This window comes from Lampetra planeri, chromosome 37 (assembly GCF_965212315.1).
Source record: "Lampetra planeri chromosome 37, kcLamPlan1.2.h2, whole genome shotgun sequence".
In the NCBI taxonomy this organism is placed as follows: domain Eukaryota; kingdom Metazoa; phylum Chordata; class Hyperoartia; order Petromyzontiformes; family Petromyzontidae; genus Lampetra; species Lampetra planeri.
In genome coordinates this window covers 5,591,492-5,615,913 of record NC_136143.1, presented here as the reverse complement: position 1 = coordinate 5,615,913, position 24,422 = coordinate 5,591,492, and the positions used below count along the sequence as shown (strand labels likewise).

The 24,422-nt window shown below is 44.2% G+C and overlaps 1 protein-coding gene across 6 annotated transcripts in view; it reads right to left on the bottom strand.

The window, feature by feature from the left end:
- The window catches only part of SPECC1L (sperm antigen with calponin homology and coiled-coil domains 1 like), a 35,581-nt gene extending 12,584 nt beyond the window's left edge, over window positions 1–22,997 (bottom strand). For 3 of the 6 annotated variants that reach the window (XM_078611866.1, XM_078611869.1, XM_078611870.1), the window contains exons 1-11: window positions 22,586–22,720; window positions 17,685–17,901; window positions 15,693–15,822; window positions 10,032–11,188; window positions 8,773–9,156; window positions 8,124–8,447; window positions 7,112–7,307; window positions 6,292–6,365; window positions 4,704–4,927; window positions 2,239–2,426; window positions 93–193 (exon numbers count right to left, since the gene is read on the bottom strand). In XM_078611866.1, the coding sequence (XP_078467992.1) occupies window positions 93–193; window positions 2,239–2,426; window positions 4,704–4,927; window positions 6,292–6,365; window positions 7,112–7,307; window positions 8,124–8,447; window positions 8,773–9,156; window positions 10,032–11,188; window positions 15,693–15,822; window positions 17,685–17,864 (2,958 nt within the window). In that variant the 5' untranslated portion in view covers window positions 17,865–17,901; window positions 22,586–22,720. The other 3 variants (XM_078611871.1, XM_078611872.1, XM_078611868.1) reach the window with 2 other exon arrangements.
- Window positions 22,998–24,422: the final 1,425 nt, after the last annotated feature.

Below are 24,422 nucleotides of genomic sequence, written 5' to 3'. Positions count from 1 at the left end.
TGCCGACGAACGAGGCAGAGGCGAGACAAGGTTGAGACCGTTCAGCGGGGCACGAGAGGTGGTGCCAAGTGGCAGCGCTGTGCTCCGGGCACCTGCATGGGTGAGACGGCGGCAGCAGGTGGCATCTTGACGGGACTGGGGCTGAGCGGCGTGCGGGGTGAGGTGGGCACGGCGCTGGCGGCGCCGCGAGAAACTACGCGAGACGAGACACAGAACGTCGATTACTCAGCACGGGGTGGGGGGAAAAGACGTGGGAACATTGAATTAAAAGCCACCTGCTGGAGACGCCAAACAACCCTTGACATTATCTGCAAGTACGGGTTCATTGTGTGCAGGTGTTGTAGCCCGAATGATTAAAAAGGCTTCCAAAAGCGTGCCGGTTAGGGTGCCACTCAATACGGGCATGAAAAGGTAAAGTTTAAGTTTTTTGGGATCACACCCTCCTCTCAATTTGTTACTTTTGGTATAAAAGTCAACGGTTCACACTGTCATTCTTATCTGTTGGTATGTATGGGTTGCTCAGGATCTCCTCTTCGTATCTGCTTCTATGCCGATACTCTGACTATGTGCATTGACCGTAATGCATTTTTTCAACTCAAGCAACCAGTGAATAGTGAGGGATTGTCTTTAAACTCAGTGCCCTCAGTTTAACAGGCAGACGAATATAATCAGGAGGCATGGCCTTGAAACCAACATGAATCTTAAGTGGCACCCTAGTCCTCAGTTGTGGGAGTTCTTAACCATACTTCCCCCTGCTGATTAGTGTGGATTTGGTGACGGGGAGAACCCAGAATGGAATCAGATATCACTCGCCATTAATGTTAACCATGGTCATGAATAGAATTCAGGTAGTGGGAACAGAGTGCAGTGCGCTAACCACTGTGCCATCAGTCCACTTCCAGATAAATTGGAATAACTGAATTACTATGAATGCATTACTGATAAACTGCTTTGTACATTAGTTTTATATGTACCAGATCTGATCGTACTGTAACATATGGGTAAATTCGGTCGGAATTCTAATGCAATTTTAAATATATTTATTTGTAAAAACGTAACTGCAATGTGGACCATGTTTTCCACAGAACCCGTACTCAGTGTGGTAAGCAGATTAAACGTGAATTGCACACAGATGTATTAATCATTCAATTAGATGTACTGGACAGCAATTTCTAAACCCACAACTCCTACCCACCCAGCCATGCCAACCAATCAGTGGAATAAATAAAGCTTCTAACCTACTTAATATATCAATGACTAAATATTAACATATAAAGAGAGTCTCTAAGACTTGACTGAAAGTGTTTTTAATCAACGCCCCATTGACCACTTGAGTGCGTTAACAAGCAACGGGCAGCAGCACTACTAATATATGGTTTTGCAAGCGTCACTGAAAATATATAGTGCAGCATAAACAAGGCAGGTGCATCATATTCTAGCATTTTCTAATAATGTAGTTTCATGGCATGCTGATAGGTTTGCTGTACAATTTCAAACGCAAAGTAGTGCAATTGCTTTTCAAAAGCTAAACCCGTCCGCACCACCACGACTTATTTTTATATCAGCCGCAGATGTTATCGATTCACTACATTTCCCTAATGAGCCGCTCGCCATTAAGACTTCAAAGGAGAATATTGGTAGCAGTGGAAAGAACGACTTTGAATGTTTCATCTGGGTTAAATATGCATGAGCATCAAGCGAATGCTGTCTGATAATGTACAGCATATGTAGGCCTGCGTGTTATGAAATAGCCCATGTAATGAGATACAAGAGCTACCTCTCAACTCCCTTCATGTGATTACCGGTCGACAAAGTAGGGGACAGAGCACTTCCCCACGCGCTCTACCACTAATGGGCAAGTTAGTTGAATGACGGTAAAGGCTTACCCCATATTTTATGCGACATCCTTTGTGTAGTAACTGCTCATTGGGCTGAGACTCGGACTTACGACACTTGAGAACCTATATTATGATCACAAGCAGCCGACTAGAATTGAACCCAGGATCTCAGCAGTACACACGGTGTTGAACTTCTTTCGCACCATACGTAGCCAACCGTGCTAATCGGAGGTGCCCGGGAAGGGGGGGGAGGGGAAGAACAGTGCCATCCTCCCGACATCCTATAAACTTAACACAACATCCCATCGTAGCAGCAGCTGTCACCCCGAACAGTAAACCGTAACCCCGAGAGCCACGCACGAGGGCACCTGCGGCAACGTGGGTGGGGGGGGGACCCGACCTTGAGAGGCGCTGTTGAACGACTTGATGAGCGTTTTGACGGTGGGCGAGGGCTCGGCGGCGAGCGACGACTTGCGGCTGCTCACGACGCTCTGCCTCAGGGCGGCCAGGTCGCGCTCCACCGCTGGGCTGAACTTGAACATGCGGCTCTGCTGCTGCTGGGCCTGCTGCTGGTGTTCCTCCTCTTGCCTGCGCGCGTGCGAAAAACCACACAGGCACGGCGATGCTCAAACATCCTGTGCGTGTGCACAAACTCATTCTTCCAGGTGGACGGACCTGGGGTCAACCACATCCGCAATGGAATTTCAAAACGAATCCTGTTAATGTTGTTTGTAATTGTATTTACAACTGCTTCCAGGTACTTTCCATTCATTCAACGGCCTAGGCCCTAAACGCGTCGTGTTCTTCTGCCCCTACCGATAATTCGAGATGACAAACCAATTCCTAGTCATCTAATTTTTAAATCCTTTATATTAAGTTCACTTGCTTGCTTGCTTGCGCGCTTACGACTGTGCAAATCTTTCGGTCGTTTTTGAACCCACTTCCCGTGATCCAATCGAGCTGACATTTTGCACACAGACTCGTTGTGCGTGACAATTTATTTTCGTGAAAATTTTTTTCCTACATTTTTCACTTTTTAGGAAAAAATTTTTTTCATATTTTATTTAAAATACCAATGTGATAAAAATGAAACTCTTACTCAAGAAAAACAGAAATGAATAATAAAATAAAACCGATGCCACGCATATAAAGGATTTATAGTGAAAAACTTTGTTTTTACGGGTTAATTTTTTTCCATTTCATTCGTGGAGTTTGAGTTTTTACCAGTGAACTAGCCTCTTTGTAAAATTACCATACAATTTCGATGTAATTGGCATAAATCTAATATGATAAATTCACAAGAGAGACATTCATGATGAAACGCACTTATCGCACGTGAAAGAATCCGTTTCAATTCACAATTCAATGCCTTGGTAGATGCCGAATAGCAATATAGGTGACAAAATGGAGGAAACTGCTATTCCAACTTTTTTACAGGGCACACGAGCCACTTGTATTGCACCATAAATGAATACCCTTTAAGGATCCCCGCCCCACTCCACCCTTTAGCCAATAGCCCCCTAAAACTTTGAAATTGTTTGCACGTACACGAGTTTTGACACGCACCGCATCGTGAGTACGTATCCATTGCCGATCCTGCCTGAATCATATCCTGCAGCGGCTGTAAAAAAGGCATATGCCTTTTGATTGTACAGCTGACCATATAATTACAATGCACAACTATAACAGGCGCAAGGAACAAAACCGATATGGTACACGATGTACCACATTCATTCATGTTGGCATACAGCCATATTGACCGTCGACAATATCCGTAGGCAATTATAATGCCAATTGGTTTCAAGCTACTTTTTCAATTAATTTTAAACACGTCTCTCGAAAACAGCACCGCACCCAGTGGCACACCACGGACTTGATATTACATATTGGATTAACTACATAGGTGAATATTTACTACTGATAAAAATAAGAGGGAACGGCAAAGCAAATGCCAATATTTGGAATCTACACATTTGCCACGGCAAGAAGGCAACAGACGGCAAGAAGGCAACAGACGCAAAACAAATGGCAACAATTCAAAGCGCTATCAATCTTAATGGAGATGATCTCATGCCTTGTCAGCACAGAAGTAATGATACCATCCATCAGGAGGAAAAGTGACAGCCAAACACCTCACCAGTCGACTTCTCTCTCTTTTAATTCTCAGCGAGACTCTGCCGCTTTTAAAATGTGGATTGGGTTGTCCATGAAGACGTTAACTCAGTAATAATACTTATATATATACAGGATATGAACATATATGATGTTAGTCATACATCATCAATTACATGACCTAACAGCATTAATTAGTCAGCAGCGCCAAAACCCCTAACCCTAGTTTGTCTTATTTTATCACTTTAACTGCAGCTCATGGCTGGGGTTAGTCAATTAAAAATTGTCTTAAAAATAAGAAGAAATATTCTGCACATTATTTACTTTACATTTATGTATTTTTGTTTAAGTGAGTAAGGAGAAACAATCTACGAGTGATAAGTTGCATTCAATTTTTCGATTTAAAGCTTTCGTGACTGCAGGGATTCATCTTCTTGGTTCTTTCGGTAAAGTCACGTAGAAGGGAAATAATAAAATAATAAAAATAAAACATTATAAAATAACATAATAAAATCATGTTTTATTTTTATTATTTCCCTTCTACGTGACTTTACCGAAAGAACCAAGAAGAAGTTGCATTCAATTATAGACAGCTCTCAACAAGACACAAGATACACTGACACCAGTGGGCAGTTAAGAATACATTTAAATTTACACCGATGTCAGCGGGCTAGTTAACAGTCAAGTTACTCAATTCGAGTTATCAATGTGGTAAACTTTGACGAAAATAAGTTATCGACTTATTTCTCCTACTTCTTCATGGAAGCCCATTGTGTGGTACGTTTGTGGTGGCCTTCGTGCCTGCGGTTCTTGAGCTCCTCGCACTCCATAGACAGCTTATGGTTCCGCTCCTGCTCCTCCTGCAGCTGCCGTTTCAGCTCGTCGATCTCCTCCTGGGCCTCGGCCTTGATCTCGTTGGCTATCACCACGGCCATCTGCAGGTCGGTCTGGAACTGCCGCCACTCTTCCGATTCATCCTGCGTTCACCACGGGTAAACATGGCGGGAGGTGATGTAGCCGAGCGGTTGCGCGCTTTTCGTCTTTTGCAGAGATTCACAGTACGAGGCCCAGAGGTTTGCCCTGGTTAATACCGTGGGTGTATAAACCAGATAAGTAGACTCTGGATTATCCGCGTGCGGTTTATCCAATTTGTGGATTAACCGCGCACCTGAGATTGAAACATAAATGAATAACTCGTGGATTTTCCATTAAGCCCAAATTGATCATCTGAAAACAAGTTATACATTGTTATTTTTGGAAATGTTTATTACAAGTCACGTGTTTAAACTGATAAAATACGTGCCCCGGTTAATCCAAAATCCACGTGATCGTCTCTACAGTACAGTAGTTGCACATCTTTACAACAGTGGGCAGTTTGATTGATTTTGATTGGCGTGGCACTGCTATCCATTTACTGGGCGGAATCTTCTGCGCGGGAGCAGAAAAGTGTTATCACGGAGCATGCGCATCCATCAGTCGATCGTTAGTATTTGTTCTAAATCAAATGAGTAACAATCAAAATCGTCAGTTGTGCTTCATTTTGAGTGATTTATCCGACTATTTATTTTATAAGTTTAAAGTTACGAAAGTGTGCGATGGCAAAGAAATGTTAGCGTGTTGTTTTAACTTCAAATCAGAAACTGGATATTTTATGTAAATTGGAGTAAAAATGTATACCTATATTAGTGTTTTTTGGCATAGAGACCCACGGAAAATTTATATTTTTAGATTATCCGCAATTTAGAATCATCCGTGTCATTAGCGCGGATAACCGAGTGTCTGCTGTATATACGAGCCGCCTGCTTTACAGTGGCTGTCAAAGATTACGTGACGCTATTAAAAACGAGGAGGCAAGGAGTCTCGGCGTCGTGGTCCAAATTACTTGATTGGGGAAAAACACACGGCAACATCGTCCCCCCCCCCCCCCGATTGTGAAACTACTGCAGAAAATAATTGTCCTAAACAAAGCGCCTTCCTGACAGCCTTGTGCAATCAGAATGATGTGAATACCAAACGTAGGAATGATTTATTTGATTAAGGGAGGGGGTGGAATCATTTTTTGTTGCACTCGGAAGGGTTAATCCCATTTAGTTGCAATTGCGCTGTTAATGGGTTTCTTATAAATCATGCAACCGCTCGGCTGATTCATCAACTGCCCATGAGATGTGAGACATCTCTACTTCAACATACGACTGCAGATACATTAGACCAAATTAGGCGTGCATCTTATGAAATTCGGAAATCAATACGATAATACAGTCTAAGGAGAAAAGGTCATGTGCAAATGTACCGTGCGTACAATGAAAATATTATTTTGCAAAGAGAAGGATGATGAGATTACCCGCAGCTTGCGTCTGAGGATCTTGATTTCCCGCTCATAGTCGTGCGTTTGGTCCTGCAGCTTTCGAACAGTGCCTAAACAAAGAACAGCAAAGCACACAAAACCAATATAATGAAGCAACATATTAGAAGCTAAAACCACCTCTTCTTCATTCCGCATCATTTCAGTTCAACTATCCTCTTGGAATAATAACATATACAATACAATTATTGTCATCGACTTCTACACTCCCGAATCTTTGCTCCCCAATCTTTGCTCCCCACTGACCTTCTCTCCCAACCTACAAATGACCAGCCTGAAGTATGGATAAATATCCACAAAAGTAACCCCCATGATCTGGATGGATTGATAAAGGTTGCACATGTACAGCGATCACAAAGATGACCAGAAAAGTGACGGACAGATGACATGCGGATCAACAAACACAACAAGACTGGCGGCAAGACAGAAATGGAAGAGCTATGCTGCACACTGCGAACTCTGGAAAGAGGGCGGCACTAGCTGATGATGATCGCCACTTCATTGAGCTATCACTTGTGGCCAAGTCGCTTCAGGAAGAGAGCTGTATAGCTCAGTGGGCCTTACCTGCTAAAATAAAAAAGTTTTAGTTTAGAATTATATGCTACATGAAGCCTAATTGGGGTAAACACACAACTCCGATTCCTGAAAAGAATCGTGACCCTCAATCGCGCCAATCAAATTCAGCACGCGTGAATTGTCACATGTCTACTTGTCGCACCGGTGACACCAAGGAAAACAACAACATTCCGCATGGTTCACGAGTGAGCAGGTTGCGGGGGTAGGGAAGACGACGTCTCACCCTCGAGTTCGGAGATGATGAGGTTGTCATGCAGCTTGAGGGCACGGTGTTGCTCCACCTCGTCCTCCAGCTCGAAGATGGTCTCCTTCATGTCGGCAATCTCCGTCTCCTTTTCCTCGAGCTCCCCGCGCAACTTATCCAGCGTGCGCGCCATCTCCGAGCACTGCCGCTTCTCCTCGTTCAGCTCTTCCGACAGCTGCACGCGCCGGACGAAAACGTCAGAGGAAAAATAGGGGGAAGTGTTTCATTTCAACTTTCCCGCAAAATGGGACGTGTTTGAAATTTACTTTGCCGATGATAAAATCACCCACAGATCTTATTATAGCTCAGAAGCTAAGCAATGTTTGAGCCTGGATGGTGCTTGAAAAAGCAACCACCATGCACAGCTGTTTGTTATAGGCCGATGTGGAGTTCTACTGTCAACAGAGGGCAGTGCCGAAAATTCCATTGTTTGACTGCGCTATGCTCCAAAACCTGGGGGCTCCCTGACTTCACCAACCCGTACTGCCCAGCAGAGAGAAGTATGGTCAAATAATACACATGACCTGCATGGCTTGAGAATGTGTACAAAGTGGTGTACCATAGTGGTATACACTACACCTTAAAATAAGCCTGGCAGTTATTTCTTACTTAAAAATATGATTTGAAAAATGTTAGTCCTTTCGAAAACTTCATAAGAAACCAATAAAAGTAATGCAGAATGCAACATGACATCCATCTAATGTGTTAGTGTTGAAGTGTTTAAGGATGGTACAACCAGGGAATGCCTGACAATCATTCAACCAAATCAAAGGAAACAAAACATGTTGTAACCTACTGCACATTGCATAACTGAACCTATGTCATTAAAACCAAACAACATAAGAGAAATAAGTTTTCACCTTTCTGAAATTAATCGTAGATGTACACCGACAACTAAGCGTACTAAATTAACAATCAAGCACAAACAACTAACGGAATAACAAATTCGACGCAACTTAGCCATCTCCCTCTGCCCAATAACAACACGAACCTTTTCAATTTCGGTCTGCAGCTTGTGACCCTCGGCCTGGCTGTGCTCCAACTCCTCCTGCACGTTGGCGCACATGCTCTCCAGGCGCTCCTTGTCGGCCCGCGCTGAGTCGAGGAGGACGCACAGGTCCAGGTCTTCTCCCGCGTTGTGCAGCGAGTACAGCTCGGCCAGACGCCGCCTCTCCTCGTCCAGGTGTCCCTTGAGGCGGGCGGACTCCTGCTTGCCGGACGTCACCGCCGCCTGGTAATCTTCCAGGGATGCTGCCAGCAGGGCCTTGCTCTTCTGCTCCGCCTCCAAAAGCCGCTCCAGATGCCGGTTTCGCTCCTGCGTCACCACCACGGTGAGGCAAGAAGACGGGAGTTTTTCACGAGCGCGCGCGCACAAGCAAAAAACGTACGCAAGTGCTACGGCCACGGTCTCCGACGTAATCCCACACAGGTGCGTAACGTGGGCACACACAAAAAGGAACGTGAGCAGATTTGGCGCGTGAAGGCCATGGCAAGCTTTCAAGCAAACAACGCACGCAAACGGATGTAACGCTAAACCAAAGATTCAACTGCCAGGAGCATTGCACAAGATCCCACACCACGCTATTGAAATTCACTGAATATTTTAAAGCGCGGAAGCGGGCACCGGTTAGGCACCAGACCTTGAGGTTCTGTATGATGCTCTCCGCCTCCGCGTGCTCGTTCTCTGCCGCATGCAGCGCCGCCGTGAGCCTCTGCTGGACCCCCAGCAGCTGCTCCTGCTCTATCTGCGCGCTCTCTGCCAGCTGCAGGTAGCCCCTCTCGAGCTCCTGCACGCGCCCGTCGCTCTTCAGCCCCAGCGCGTCTCCCGCTGCGCCGCCGCACGCGCCCATGTCGCCGGCCTGCAACGGTGGCATGGCACCGCCATCCTGGGCCAGCATGGCGCGGTAGCAGTCGGCCTGGCGCGACAGCTCGTCCAGGCGCTCGCCCTGCTGGCACAGCGACTCGAGCAGCAGGGCGCGCTCCTCGCTCAGTCGCTCGTTCTCGTTGCTCAGCTCCTGCGCCACCTGTCGCCGACGGGAATGCCGGTCACGGTGTTGTGTTGACATAATAGGCATGTGACGGTGTATCGATTTTTATTCATTTTCATGCTTCTCCTACTTTTGTGTGGCACAGTGACTAGGAAATTAAAGACCGAATTACGCATGAAGGAATGAACTATATTTGAATTGTCATATGACGTACTTGGTCACATTACACTTGCATCTACTAAAGGCATGAACGGAGTACTACACTACTTGAACCAAAGTTCAAACCCTTACAATTATTTTAATCGTGAGGATGGTCGATCGCGACATGCCTGTTACTTAGCATTTAAGATAAACATTTCAAGTCCATCACTTAGTAAAAAACTGTACGTCATGCTAAATAAAACAAAATACTGATAAGTATGAACATACTTGAGTATGAAATGCGATTAAATTAAAAACACAACATGGAAAACACGTATGTATTTACGGAAGACCCCATATGATACATTAAAATAAGACTCGGTGTTAGCTGAATGCAAAGAACCGCAATCGGCTAATTAGCCCAGCAGATTTACGTTTCATTGCCCAAGAATAAATTTAGCAAGTAGGGAGCATTTATTGTCCACACGTAAATTGACGTTGCTTTCTGCCAAAACAATTCACAAATTAATCACATTAATGGAAGCTGAGAAAGCAAAAAGGCTCTGTAGGAAAGCACACACACGCACCTAAATTCTGATTTAAAGCTTTCGTGACTGCAGGGATTCATATTCTTGGTTCTTTCGGTAAAGTCATGTAGAAGGGAAACAACAAAAGAATATTATTAATGGAAATAATAAAATAATAAAAATATAATTTTGTTATTTCTCTTCTACGGGACTTTACCGAAAGAACCAAGAATACACACACACCTGTTGCAGATCCTGCAGCTCCTGCAGCGTGGCCTGCAGCTCCTCCGACGTGCTGTGCTGGTTCTCCTCCATCTGGTGGATCTTCTCCGTCAGGCACGCCACCGACACCTCACTCGTCCCGGTTGCCCCTCCGACACCCGCCTTGCCAACCGCCTGCACTACCCGCGGCTGCCCGCACTCCGGCCGCAGCTCCAACTCCGGCTCCGGGTCGCGCTCCACGTCCGGGGCAGGCGTGGGGCCACCCTCCGACTCGGACGAGGCGTCGAGGGCATCGTCGCTCGAAGTGGCGCCCCCGTACGGCGGCAGCTCGCTCGACTCGCTGTCCAGGTTGTCCACCGAGTTGCTGAGCGGCTGAGACTCTCCCAGTGTGCAGCAGCTGCTGCCATCCTGGCTCAGCAGGTCCTCCAGAGAGCCACGCGACGAGCCCTCACGGGACGACGCCGACGCCGGTAGCGGGTCGATACCGCCGCACATGCCCAGACTCTGCAGCCGCTCAGAGTGGTGCTGCTGCAGGTGCTGCTGCTGCTCCAGTGAGAAGCCCAGTGCATTCAGACGGTCCTTCAGCATGCGGTTTTCGCTCTTCAGCTGGCTCAGCTCCCCGCGGATGGCACGATTCTGCTCCATCAGCTGGCCCAGTGCTGCCTCCACATCGCACGAGATGCCCTGCGCCGCAGGCGCCTGAGTTGGCTCCGGCTCAACCTCGGCTTCCACCTCTGCTTCCACCTCCACCTCAGGCTCAGGCTCTGCCTCGAGCTCTTCCTCCATGCCGAGCTGCGCCTTCATGGCACGCAGCTGCCCCTTCAGCTGGCCGATCTCCGAGTCCTTGCTCTCGGCTAACGCTAGCAACGCCTTCACGCGCGCCTCCAGCGCCGCCTGCTCGCCGCTACCACCTTGGACGTGCCCATCCGTTGCGGCCGTCCGGGTCCGCCCGCCACCGCCGGGCCGCGTAGCATCGCCCGCGTCGGTGAGGCGGCTGCGCGACGGACGCCGTGAGGCCACATGCTCGCTCGTGCTGGGCCCGGACGATGAAGACGACGACGCAGGCCCTGATGAGGATTTCTTGCTCGTCCCCTGGCGCAGGCGATCCTTTGCCTTGTCGCGGGACGCCGACGCCGAGTCCTTGGAGGCGGCGGCACGCTTTGCCGCTGTGCTCATGCCTACGGTGGAACAGCGCCCACCGATTACAGCAGCAAATTACGGAGCGAGACTGGGAACTGAACGTTTAGAGACTACGGTAGTGCAATGTAATACTGCGGTAAGCTTTCGTGGTTGTGCTATGTAGCCCTCCGATGTGTTTTCGGGTTGTGTCGTGTGTTGTTCAGCACGATATTAAACGTTTCGCTACACATGTTGGCAGATTCCATTACAGAAGCTCCAAGTGATGGTAGCTAATTCAGGAAATGGATGGATCCGAAGAACTGAATTGTTTCTGTAACAGCTCCGGGCACGTGAAGCAAGATGTTACGCATCATGCTTAACAACATTTGGTTTAATTTGAAAAGAAAAATAACTTTAGTCTCCCTTGCCAAAGAGATGTCTATCTTGATAAGCTCTTAATTGTAATCTGTATTCTCCGTTTATGTTACACATTGAAAAATGCGTGATTTTCGCTGTAACGAATTCATGTCTTATGGTGTAATACATCAATTATTCGGAAATTATTGGAATCAACTAATAAAGCTTTTACATTCAACAACACGGCCTCAAACGGATGATATTCCGGGCAATGGCCCGTCTTCATGGCACATAACTAGAGAGGCCAGTCAGATAAGAGTGTACAACTTGGAGATGACACTAGCGAGTTGGAGACTGTAATAAACAGAATCAGAATATGTATTAGTACTGGAGGAATACAATGAGCTATACAGCTCTTTTTCACAGATGTACAGTATTTTCACAGATGTCCAGTAAAACCATTGGGCTGGTAACAAGTACATTTTAAAAATGTTTCCTAATTAACGGCTTTATAATGAACGCTTACACTATTTCAGTCATAAGAAGCACTCGCACATGAAACTTTGTAGCGAACGAAAAACAGACAATACATTTTTAACTCAAGCAGTGTCATCAAAACAGGTTCGACAGTAAAAGTAAAACAGTACTGTCTTTCAAAATACATTACAATGACAACGGAAGAGTACGTGAACACGTGAAGAAACCGAAAAAGCATTTTTAAAATCTCATACCTCTGCAAGAAATGCACCACATATCTGACGAGACTCTGCGGCACGAAACAGAAAAAGATTTCTTCTCTCTGTTTCTGCCGAGGCTGTTGTCGTTATGTTGAACACAAATTAAAACTTCCTGAGAGACCTCAAGGCGTAGGAGGCTATTGTCTTGTGCGCCGACACAAAAAAACTCCGCTTTAAGCTCTCAACAATGTACAGCCCTGGCTCTAAGAATGACAAAAAGCATTCTAAACCAGGTAACACAGAGCAATACACCTTTTATTCACCACAGCCCAAGCTTCCTTAAACCGTGAGTCACACACGTTCCCACAAGTAGGTGTTTTTTAAAAGTTATCATTACAAGGAGAGGATGTCGCGTGTATTATCTGGTGCAAGGCGGAAACGCGTCCTTGGGCTCATCATTTTGAAGGTATGCAGAACCCCAAGCCATTTTTAGATATTATTTAACCCTTTCAACAGCTGACATTACCCTTCACAAAGTTATGCCCATTCTTTCAAGAAACCGCAATGAAATAAATGTTAATCCCAACAACGCTTCTCGGTTTAAAAGTTCAAATTAATTATCATAACTGGATTATTGTTTTCAAGTTAGTTTGTTTTTCCTGGGAAATGCTACTTAGTTGATACATATAGTTAGAGATTAATAATTATAATTGGAATTCGTTTTCCACCGTGTATAAACTCACAGAAGAAACAACAAAAAAACCTCTTAAAATTTAAAAGGCATATTTTGGACAGCAGGAGGGTTAAGCTGTCTAGCACATGTAGCACACTGCCACTAGGCAGACTACCCTCAGGCTGAACACCACCTCATACCTAACTCATGCGCAGACAGACATTGGTCATTACACCTGTCACGCTGACATGGGTGAGCGAGGCACTTTGGTAAATGACTGCCCAACACATGTCCTGGCTCAGACCAACGCCTAGAGAATTACCCAACTTGTTACAGGAAAACAGATGACACAGACGAGTCTCCATATTGTCAAATCACTACCCTAATGACTATCAAGTACAACCTCAACAACTTATACAAATCGGGAGTTTGGTATAAAAAAAAAATCCTAACAGGACATTAAAACTCACCTTGCTTCCTCCACCGGCCTCTGTTGTTCTGTGTAACCCGGTATCGAGATGGATCCCGCTTTGTGTAGAGAGTACGCCCTCCCTTGCACGGCACACTGGCCCCATTGTGTCTTCGGAGACTCTAATCACTCCCACATTGTTTGTGCAGGCTAACTGAGCTAATTTGTAATGCAAAGCCATTATGTGGAAGAAAAAAATCGGGTTGCATACTGTACGTCTCGGTGTGGTCCCACCCCTCTGTAAATAATAAATGAATGTTTTTAAAAGCCCATTGTTTTCTTCAAAAAGGGCATCTGCCCCTGTTTGACAATTTATACGCAGGTGGCGTACAAGAGGCCTACGTTGCTATGGGATATTTAATTTCCTTATGCAATCTCCTGGGAACTGTCCAACAAAGTGTAACCAAGTAGCCCCAAATCACTACATGGCAACAGCTCTCTCCAATTTCAAATCGTCAAGCATTCGACTGCTGGTATCCTTACTAATTTACAGTGGGGAAACTCTTTTGTTATATACCACTGCGTAGGTTTTCGCGGTTGTACCGCATAGCTCTCAGATGTCTTTTTGTACTGAGTGTTGTTTGGCACGATGTCTGACGTTTTGCTAAGCCACGTGCTGGCAACTGCTTCTGGAAAATTAATTTCAGTTTTTTTTTATTCCTCCATAATTTCTCATTTCTTCATTGCTGTACTTTATTTTATTTTATCGCTTTTGTCATTTTCCTGACCCAGTTCACTCTTGCAAATGAGAATACCCTGGTCTCTTGAGTTCTCACCTGGTTAAACTAATAAACTTAACACGCTCAAGCCTTCCTGTTTTTACAAATGTAAACATCAGTGGTAACTTTTACATTAAACAAAAAAAAATCCGCCACAGCGATGGAAGTGAACGGCGCCCTGGCCACAGGCCTCCCCCTGGGAAGGCCTTGCAGCTGCTCGCTTCCTGCCGAGCAAGCAGCACAATAACAGGGAGGGAGTGAAGCTCTTCCACACGAACGCCCGATGCTAGAGGGGCGGGAGGGAGGGATCGGCTGCCTGTTTGCACAGATGCATTCCGCGAGACTGAGGTCGCACGGCAGCTATATACGCATAACGTCAACAGCTCACTGCTGCTGTTCCGATGAAAAGAAAAAAAATTGTGAAAATATAATAAATTTGCTCCATGGAGAAACCATTCTGCTGCCAGGGTTAATAGTTCAAGGTCAGTTATTTCGATTTATGCTACGTATACTTCAACCCGTGTAACTTTTTGCGCGGCTACAAACAAACACAGCTTTCTGCACTAACGTTGCGTGTGTTTACCAGGATAATACATAGTTATTTTGAATATAGATATACGATACACATGGTTCATATCACACTATCTTAATCAAGATGCAGTATATCCTTCTGAGCAGCTGTGTCAATATGGAACATTTGTGTGATCGTGCAAAATTACATCATGTTGGGATTATTATTTATTTGAAAATAACACAAATGTTTCTACCATGATTATTCATTATTGGCACCATACTCAAAACACCAGAAACTTTGCATTTTTGATAGCTAAATTTTTCACAAAAATTAATGCAATCAATTAAAGCAAACCTTTTTGGTCTGCAAGCACCGACCAAACTAAATGTCAACAAAGCTATCTGCAACATATTATGGAAATGTTTCACGAGCTCTGCCATTGTGACGGATGCTGAAACCAGCTGGCAGCGCAATTAGGAATGCCCATTTCACTCCTTATTACTGCACAGTCATTGTCATTTTGTCAAAGAAAACAGCTGTAGTGGAGGATACCGCATTTATGGATCACTGGAATTTTTTTTTCAAGAGCAGAAAACACTCTACTATAAGAGACAAGTAAATGAAATACAGGAGATATAGGGATTGACAACATAAAAGATTGGTGTCAGAAAGATGTGCAAGACTTGAGCATATTGGCACAAGACAGAGGAAAGTGGAAACAAATTATGAAATGTGCAGTTTGACACCTTTGTTTTATCTGCCCATGGATTGTGATGATTACGATACATCCATATACATTACTTTTGTCAATCCACTGCTGGATGAGGACCTACCCACACCGTGTGGGTTACGGCAGTTATTTTACCATACTTCATCATTTTAGTCGGTGCGGGTTGGTAAAGACCTGGAGCGTGGGTAGTAGAAATTATTAAACATAGTACAGCACTGCCCTCTACTGCTCACAACATAGCTCCGCAGAAGCCTATAGCAACCTGTTGTGCATAGCGGTCACCCATCCAAGCACTATTCAGACCCAACCCTGCTTAGCTTCCAGGCGCTAACAAAATCGGACACATTCCAGGTGATGTGCTCAATGGCAAATTTGGTTATAGGCAAAATGAAACAGATACAGTAAACGGGATGAATAGCCTTACCCGTGGTGGCTTTAGCTTTCTGGTCTGTGACGCTGGCCGAGGGCACCGAGTGTTTCCTTGCTGGAGCTGCACAGCCCTGGGCAGCCACACTGCTGCTGCTGCCGCCCAGCAGGTCATCCCTGCTCTGGCTCTGCACACACATGCACACACGCATAACACACACACACGTGTACACATGCACGCGCGCACACGCCCGCAGGTCCCACGAAAAAAAGTCTTCTTAAGCACTAGGCCAACAGCCAAAACACATTCATTACTTTTAAAGTACATTCCTGTATTACAAAAGAAAACTACTTTTATTTTTACCACATATCCATTGCTATTCCAGCCAAAGCGTAACTTTTATTAATAGTTGACGATTTCTCTCTGTTGTTTCGAGCACTGTACGACAATAACACATAGGAAAATTACTGTGATAAAGCTGGTAGGTGTACGGAGAGCAGAGCGCCGTTGCTTCTTAGAATGCTGCTAACAGTAAAAGGAACCAGGTTGCCATGGTTTAGAGTTACGAGGTGCTAAACAACTACTTGGCACACTGCAACAGTGTTCAATTGATTGGAGAAGGCAAAGACAACAGCAATGCCAAGGTGTCTTAAGTTTTCCATGCAGCCTATTCCAATGGCAAATGTACACACACACTGCACTTATTCTGGCAAGACTGGCTACATTCTCGTGTGTTGTGCACCGGCACCTTCACAAGAAGGCTGTGAGTTTTAGCGAGGTTCCAACTACATTCAAGGTGTTTCCAAATGCCTTTCGCGGAGAGAAAGCATGTAAAACTACACGTAAAAATTCCAAGATAAACATAAATTAACTCTAAAAATTACTAAACGTGTCAAAAAAATGTTTGATCAGCGAGTAAGAACAATATTTATCATGAGGAACCAAACCTATAACACCAACAATGTGATGTAGAAAATACGTAGATTTTACTATTCATATTGAAAAGTTAAAAGTAATAATAGTTTATATTTATTCTGTGGCTCATGAAAGATGTATTTACCCAGGAAAGCTTCCATTGAGCCATTACACGTTTTTGGGAGGATTCTGCAATGGAACATTTGACCAATTCCTTTTGTGACGAGCGCTTTGCATGTGGAAGGAAATCGAGTTCCTTAGAGAAAACAACACAGGAATGGATACTACTCAACGGACCACACACGTGAAAACACAAAGACACTAGCTGTACTGCCATCTACAGGCTACCTTGCAGTCTAGCAGGTTTAGAAGTTTGGCAAATCTCCATAACCCTCAAACCCTTGCTTCTAAAGCTCTGCGTTACATGCAAAATCATACGGTGTATATATTACGTGTCTTAAAGTGTATACCACTACCATTATTAAGCAATACCATTACTTGTGGTCTTGGTATCACTTTGTAGAGACCAACAGAAGAAATGTAACATATGTAACAAAAGTAATATGACACTACTTGTATGACCAAATCACCCTACATGTGGCTAATTTCGTAAGATCTCGGAAACTAGGGATTATTGAAGCTGGTTAGTACTTTGATGGGTGAATTGACCACCAGGGCTTTAGAGGAGTTATAAGCGTGGGGCTGCGAGTGGACTGGGAGATGGCAGTGTTTAGGAGGTGCTCCTCCTAAGCGTGGATTTTCTCGAGGCAGTTAGTATTTCTCCCCTCGTGTAAAATACTCATTAATGCACATGGACGAACATCCAAATGCAGGACCCTCCTAAAAAAAAATTCCTGAGTCACAGTGAGGCTTTCATTAGTACTTTTTAAAAATCTATAATCTGTGTAATGTACTCAGTGAGGCTATCTATACTGTGTAAAGAATGTATTTTGTTGTTATAACCTTTTCCAGTATTAATACGTTTACAGTGAAAACGGTAGCATGAATGATATTGCCAGTAATACCCTCTTTACCTTGTGAAAACATTTTACCATTAAATCACGTGATGTGACCCAAGCCAGGCGGCACTCTTTCCACCACACACGCACAATGGGGGCGACGGGCACGATGTACCTTAGTAAGTCCTGACATGCCGCTGCTCCCCGCAGAGGCCTTGGCTGCCTTGACGCCGCCGTGCCCGTGCGAGGGCGCAGGGGCACGCTCCACGTTGCCGCCGGCACTGCCGTGCGGAGGCCCTTTAGTGGGCCCCGACGGAGGGGCGGCCGCGCTCGGTGGTCTGCTTGTCTTCTTCATCGTGGGCTCCGGACGGCCGCGGCATTTACACGCGCCGCTGCGGGGATACGCACACGGAACATCCACTTAGCACTCAGTCCGTCCTGTGTCACCGACACATCGGGCAACCCAATGCCTCCACTTCTCAAGCGTAAGTGTTGAGTTTTGATATCATGTGTAATGCTTATAAATGGTCTTCCTAGTTCATATGTGTAGATGGTATACTGCAACATATACAGTATAGCGAGTTTTAAATTAACTTCAATCTGAACCGGTCCTGGGCAATGTACCCATTCAATAACCTGTGTTGACTAGCCGTGAAGTATGATAAAAACCCCCATGGCTAAAATGGCATGGGAGGCCTTCATCCAAATGTGGCTTGGCAAAGGGCTGTATGTTAAGCACTGTTGATTTGATAATGTTTGGATATTTATTTAATTGTGCATTCTTTAAAAAAGCCCAACCGACTCACAACCAAGATAAAAATAGAAGTTTCTTTGATATTTTTAAAATAACTTAATAGAATGCAGCAAGTTAGACAAAAGGAGAAATATAATTGAAGTCACAAATGTTACCCAATCATAGATGGCTCAAATCAAGGAAATGTGAAAACAAAACATTTAATCAGTGTCCGACACCAGTTGTCTTCTCAGAAACATTGTTTTAAAACAATTCCATTTCGGAAAATGGTTAACTACTCAAAACTACATGAAAATAAAATGTACATTTTAAAAAGTTGAGTAACTTTTACTTCTTTTAAAAAATCCCAGTGACAGTCACGATATTTTCTTGTATTAACCATTTTCTTTTTATTATAAACACAGATTGCTCGAAATGTACACAGCGAGTGCTTATATGGTTCGGCCGCAACACAAGCCAACGTCAGCCCATGGGCGGTCACTGGTCAATTTGAGGACATTCGGTCAAGGGATTACAACATTTATCTGCCATCTACAGCACAATTTGGGTATAACAAACAGCTAAATTAGAACAAACATGCTACTTCCCGTATAACAGCAATTATGTTCATACATACAATGAAGAATATAAAAATAATAACGTATGCTCCAATCCCTTGGAAATCCACTAATCGATGCCTCACCACGCTGGTCAGTGTGGGATGGTGAAGGGAACCCAGGATCAGTTCATATTTTACTTGCTAGTGATACATCATGGTAAAGTATATATATTAAATATACTGTCAACCGCTACTTAAAAAGAGAACTGGCCACACATCCTAATGCAATACCCTCCTGAAAATTAGCCTCGAGTCTTAGTAAAGCTCTCCTAGAATAACAAAAAAACATTTTCACAATACGCAACATGCGCTTATTGAACTTCAGCAGAGTGCAATAAAATTGCATAACTGTACACAGTGACTAAACCTACACGAGTATGATTATTGCTTAAAAGATGCAAGGGGGGCAAAGGGGCGTTATTACTCACAAACAACAAATGCTGCGGTCACATTTCAAAAACCGGTCACGTTTCAAAAACCGCAAAAATTTAAAAGAATGGGTAGTGTCGGCACAGGTAGAGTGCTGTCAGGTGAAGGTATGGTCGGCATGCTTTTTAGAATCCCGTGTTGGCTTTCATGGGCGTGTCGGCCCGCGTTAACAGTTGGACCCGATTCAACGGGGAAAGTACTATCTGCATGTCGCGATTGCGCGTGCGACGACAGATATGAATATACATGGACTGTGACCCAGTTTCCTTTTCAATTCATGAGATGTACCTCTCAACGAACGAATTCCATCGTATTATTTGCAAGCACTGCGGCAAGCTTCAAGACAGACAACCCGATTCAGTTGGGAAAGCAATAACTGTGTGTGCCCAATTGTGTGTGGCAAAAACTGAGAAATAAATATGCACAGAGACCACGTTTTTTTCTACCTCCAAATCACCAGAACTACCACCCATTGAAATGTCTCATCTTTTTACTTTAAAGCACTGCAGCAACATCTATACTACAGAATATGTTAAATCTAGAGACAAGATAACAATTTGGACAAACAGATGACCCTTAAAGAATATATGCAAGAGACGAGTCCAGTGGTTTTGACACGTGTCTGGAATGGATCAGGAAAGACTATAAAACATAGCATTACAAAAACAAATGGGGGCTTGGAACATAAAATAATGGAAAATGTGCCGGACTGACACAGTGAAGAATTATTTCAAACCAAGAGGGTGACAAGTCCAGGAAGCCGTTAGGCTGTTGAAAACCGAGGTGAAAGAGGTATAATTCAACCCCGTCGTTGTCTATAAAAGGCAGAAAGGAATTTTAAACGTAAAAAACACTGCCTGCCCTTCAAGTCTCCCGTCTAAAACCATCGGTGAGAAAGTGCTTAAGGCAAAGTGAGAGGGAAGGAAAAATAAGTCATCAAGTTAAGAAAACTCCCAACAGGATGTTACTAATTTTAAGAAGCTGCACAGTTAAAGTTTCATCGTAAATATATCTAATGAGGGAACAGAGGAAACATCATGGGACTGCATTGCCAGTGGTGTGCAGGCACAACAAAAATGGTTTGTAATGAACTTTTAATCTAAGTGGTGTTTATTCAAATAACGTTTTAAAAAAAAAAAATGATAGGTAGGATGGCTAAATTTATATATACACATATCCTTAAATAATTTATAATATTCACAAAAAATAAAAACACTTAAAAAAATAAGTTTTCAGTCAAAATACGCTGTTTGTCCTGGATTCCATCCAAATCACAGGTCGTTAAAACCAGGATGCCACTGTAAAAACAAATCATTACTCAGCAAACTAAGCCCATCGTGGCCATTAAAGAGAACATTACAAAATGGAACGTTATTTAACTTACACAAATACATTTTGTTTCTAAAAAGTCACGTACTTTACTTTAGTTCTTCATTCAAAACCAATGATACGAGGATTACTGCTCAACAAAGTCTTTTGTTGTTGTAAGGATGTTGTAAAACATAAATTGTATCCACCGATTTAAAACGGTAAGTTATACTAAAGAGCGAAAAACAAGAAATCTCCACAAAGAGCGAAAGTGTCTCGGTGCACACGAGTGAATCATCCAAACTAATATGACATTTCAAAGCCACGGGAAACAAGACAGCATTGTAGTGAAACTTCAAGCAAGTCAGCTGCACCAACTAATAACAACACGATGAAACAATGCATTCATTTATACGGGATAGCCTCATTGAATCTCGTGACTTTTCAAGAGGGTCTTACATTGGGGGATGTTAAAGTCAAACCGCAATGCAATTCTGGCCATGAAACCCACACTATGAACCACACACTGCAGCCTGCGTTCCCTCAACAGATCAGACTTTCCAAAACTACATGAACTCTATCCTATACAAATCCTCTCGTCGTGGCTAACAGACCTCGGATATTGGAATTTAGCTCCTTAACGTATTGCCATCACACGCACGAACAGAATTGGGATGGTGTGTCAAATTCCATTCATGAGTGACAACCGTCAAAAACAACCAAAGGCCACTTAAACCATCCGGATGCTATGTCCACTAGCGCTCGAATCACAACATGACTTTTGAAATAATTCCCCCTAAATGTCCTTGAAACACCACAGTTGCATATCAGAAGTTTAATACCATATATAGAGAATTAATGTGAGCACGCTTAACATTTATGCAGTCACTACATTAAATAATAATAAAACCGTATGTCAGATAGGTTAAACATGTAAACACATTGCTACTTTGAATGACCATTATCAAACACTGTAAATTATTACCAGCAATAGCCATGGTCAAGCCACTGCTGGATGATTGACTCCTCACAAAGCAGCTACCATAATCTCAACATCCTGAGACCTAATAGTTACAATTATATTTAACATACATCTGCATTAATGCATTGTTAAAGCTTGGTAAGGGAAAAAAAACCCAATAAATACCAATACGGTAGTACATTTAACGCTGTTATTTAACTCGATAAAACACGTACATGTGCATGCATTGTAATACAGTAATTTACGCGGTGCAGTATACGCTCATGTCAAGCTGAAATTATTTGACTTTTAAGAAGGGTCGGTAGAAAATAAACAACCGAAACGTTATCGTCAGCAAAAGAAACACAACATTAAACGAAACAAAACGTCACTGCGAACAATAAAATCCGTTAAGTCACTAAACAGCGCCTCGTCACACATTAACGCGGGCAGCATCAACCACAGGCAACGCTCAAAGTTATATAGCGAAAACAACGACAGGTGAATATTAATAATAATCTAGCCGTCGTCAAGGAGGCATTAATTAAGAGGAAGCTACAAATAAAACCGTAACTAAGTTAAAGTGAAAAAAAGACCGACTAGGCCGCAGCCGAGCCTCGGTCTCTCCTGCCCGCCGGCCCCGAACGATCTCTCCATTCTCTCGACCACACACAACACAAAAAAACACACAAAAACACCACGTAAAAATAATAAATAAACTAAAAGCATAACAAAATCATTCGCTCCATTTTAAGGTGACCGGAACCTTTTTCCAAACGGGACATCGGGAAAACTAAATGATGACATTACCGCAACAAAGTTCACCATCAACGTGGAGATGGAGCGATGGAATCATCTGGCGTTCCGATGCCTACGGTGGACGATTGCATTGCAGAACCTTCATCCAGCAGTGGATTAACCATACGGCCCAATGATGCCCTCACTGCAGGTGGCCGGGCTTGGCAAGCGTTAATCCATCCAGCAGTGGATTTAGCACAACGCGACGCCAACGCCACAACTACTCACAAGACAGCGGCGACGGCTTGGGGAGGCCTTCATCCAGCAGTGGATTGACCATGGCTGAGTATAATTAAGAACTTAAAAGACCACACGGAGCGGAGCAAGCACACGGATAAGCAAGCGCAAGATGAGAGCAGTTTTTTTTTGTTACCACGATCGCCGCTTGGGTTGGAGTCTTTTTATTCTTTCTCCTCCTTCTCAAAGTTTGGAGAGAAACGCCTTCTCCTGCCCTCCCCTTTGCTCCCTTCTCTCTCTCCTCCTCCTTCTCCTCCTTCTCTCTCCTCCTCCTCCTTCCTCTCCTCCTCTCTCGCCTAACTTAGCGTCCCGAATGCCGAACAATGTAGCGAAGCAGCAGGGGGCAATAAGCCTTGAGCAGCTTGCTGCTGGAACACAACGCCCACAACGCACGCCGCCGCCAACCACCAATAACCACCGCCACCACCAACCACCACAACAACCAACCACCACCACCACAACAACCAACCACCACTACCACTCACCACCAACCAACCACCACCACCACCAACCACCACCACCCACCACCACCACCAACCAACCACCAACACCACCACCAACACCACCAACCACTAACACCACAACCACCACCAACCACCGCCACCACCAACCAACCACCACCACCAACCACCACCGCCACCACCACTGTCACCAAACACCACCACCAACACCACCACCAACCACCACCCACCAACACCACCACCAACACCACCACAACCACCACGTGCAAGAAGCCAGCCGGGGGACACCGCGGCGAGAGAGAGAGAGGGCGCCCACCACTGAATTGTGGATTCACGTTTTGCGGTGGAGGAGTCGTTAGGAGCGTGGATCGTGAGAGATTCGCTCTATATTGTTTTTCTTGTTAGCACTATACATGTTTTTTTTTGGGGGGGGGGGGGATAACACGCGGCCTCTTTAAGGAGCGTGCTTCGTGGCTTTATCTATTCCGCACTGCGTCGGCTCCTATGCACCACGTGCATTGGCGGTGGCTCTTGAAATTATTGAGTTTTTTTTTACCAAATTCTAAACAAAAATAATGTTGGTTGCCGATCTCTGCACTAGATGGAGCTCCGGAAAATATCTCACTCCAAAACCCTGGCACTTGGGAAATGTTATTTAAAAAAAGAAGTTTAACAAACTGAATAAACTAACCGGTTCTTACCATACAGTGTGGTCCAGATGTCTTGTGCCCCCCAATTTACCGCCTAACATTTTCTCCTTTGCATATTCATTTATCTTTTAAACAAACCTTACTTTAAACATTTTATTACGTTTTAGAGCATTAAATGGGGGGGGGGGGTCACAAAACAACTGAATCACCCTCCCATACAATTTCATCATAATCACCTTCATCCAGCAGTACATGAGTAACGGGTTATCGCTCAAAGTTGCGCACAGATAGATTTAATAATTATCCATTGTTGTAGGGTTATCCTCCTGGCTACCTCTCAGCTCGAAAACCATCAATAACAATAATTACATTGTATATAGCGTTATTCATGCAATTGCACATTAATTGGCCAGTCCCTTATACAGATGATACAAAAACAAAACCCCACTATGCAGCAAATAAAAAAACGAAAAAATAAATAACAAAAGAAATGCACATATGAAAATTATCATCACAGAGAAAACAAGTTGAAATAAATAAATATGTTCGGTCTCCATACCCCAGACCACAATCCCAACATTTCGCCGGATTTAGGAGAACCTTCACAGGAGGGATGATAGAGTGGACAAAAATTTGAGACAGGTTGACCAAAATATAAATGCTTATTTTCCAGCATATGCTTGGGCAAATAACTAGGCAAAACATGTATACAGGACT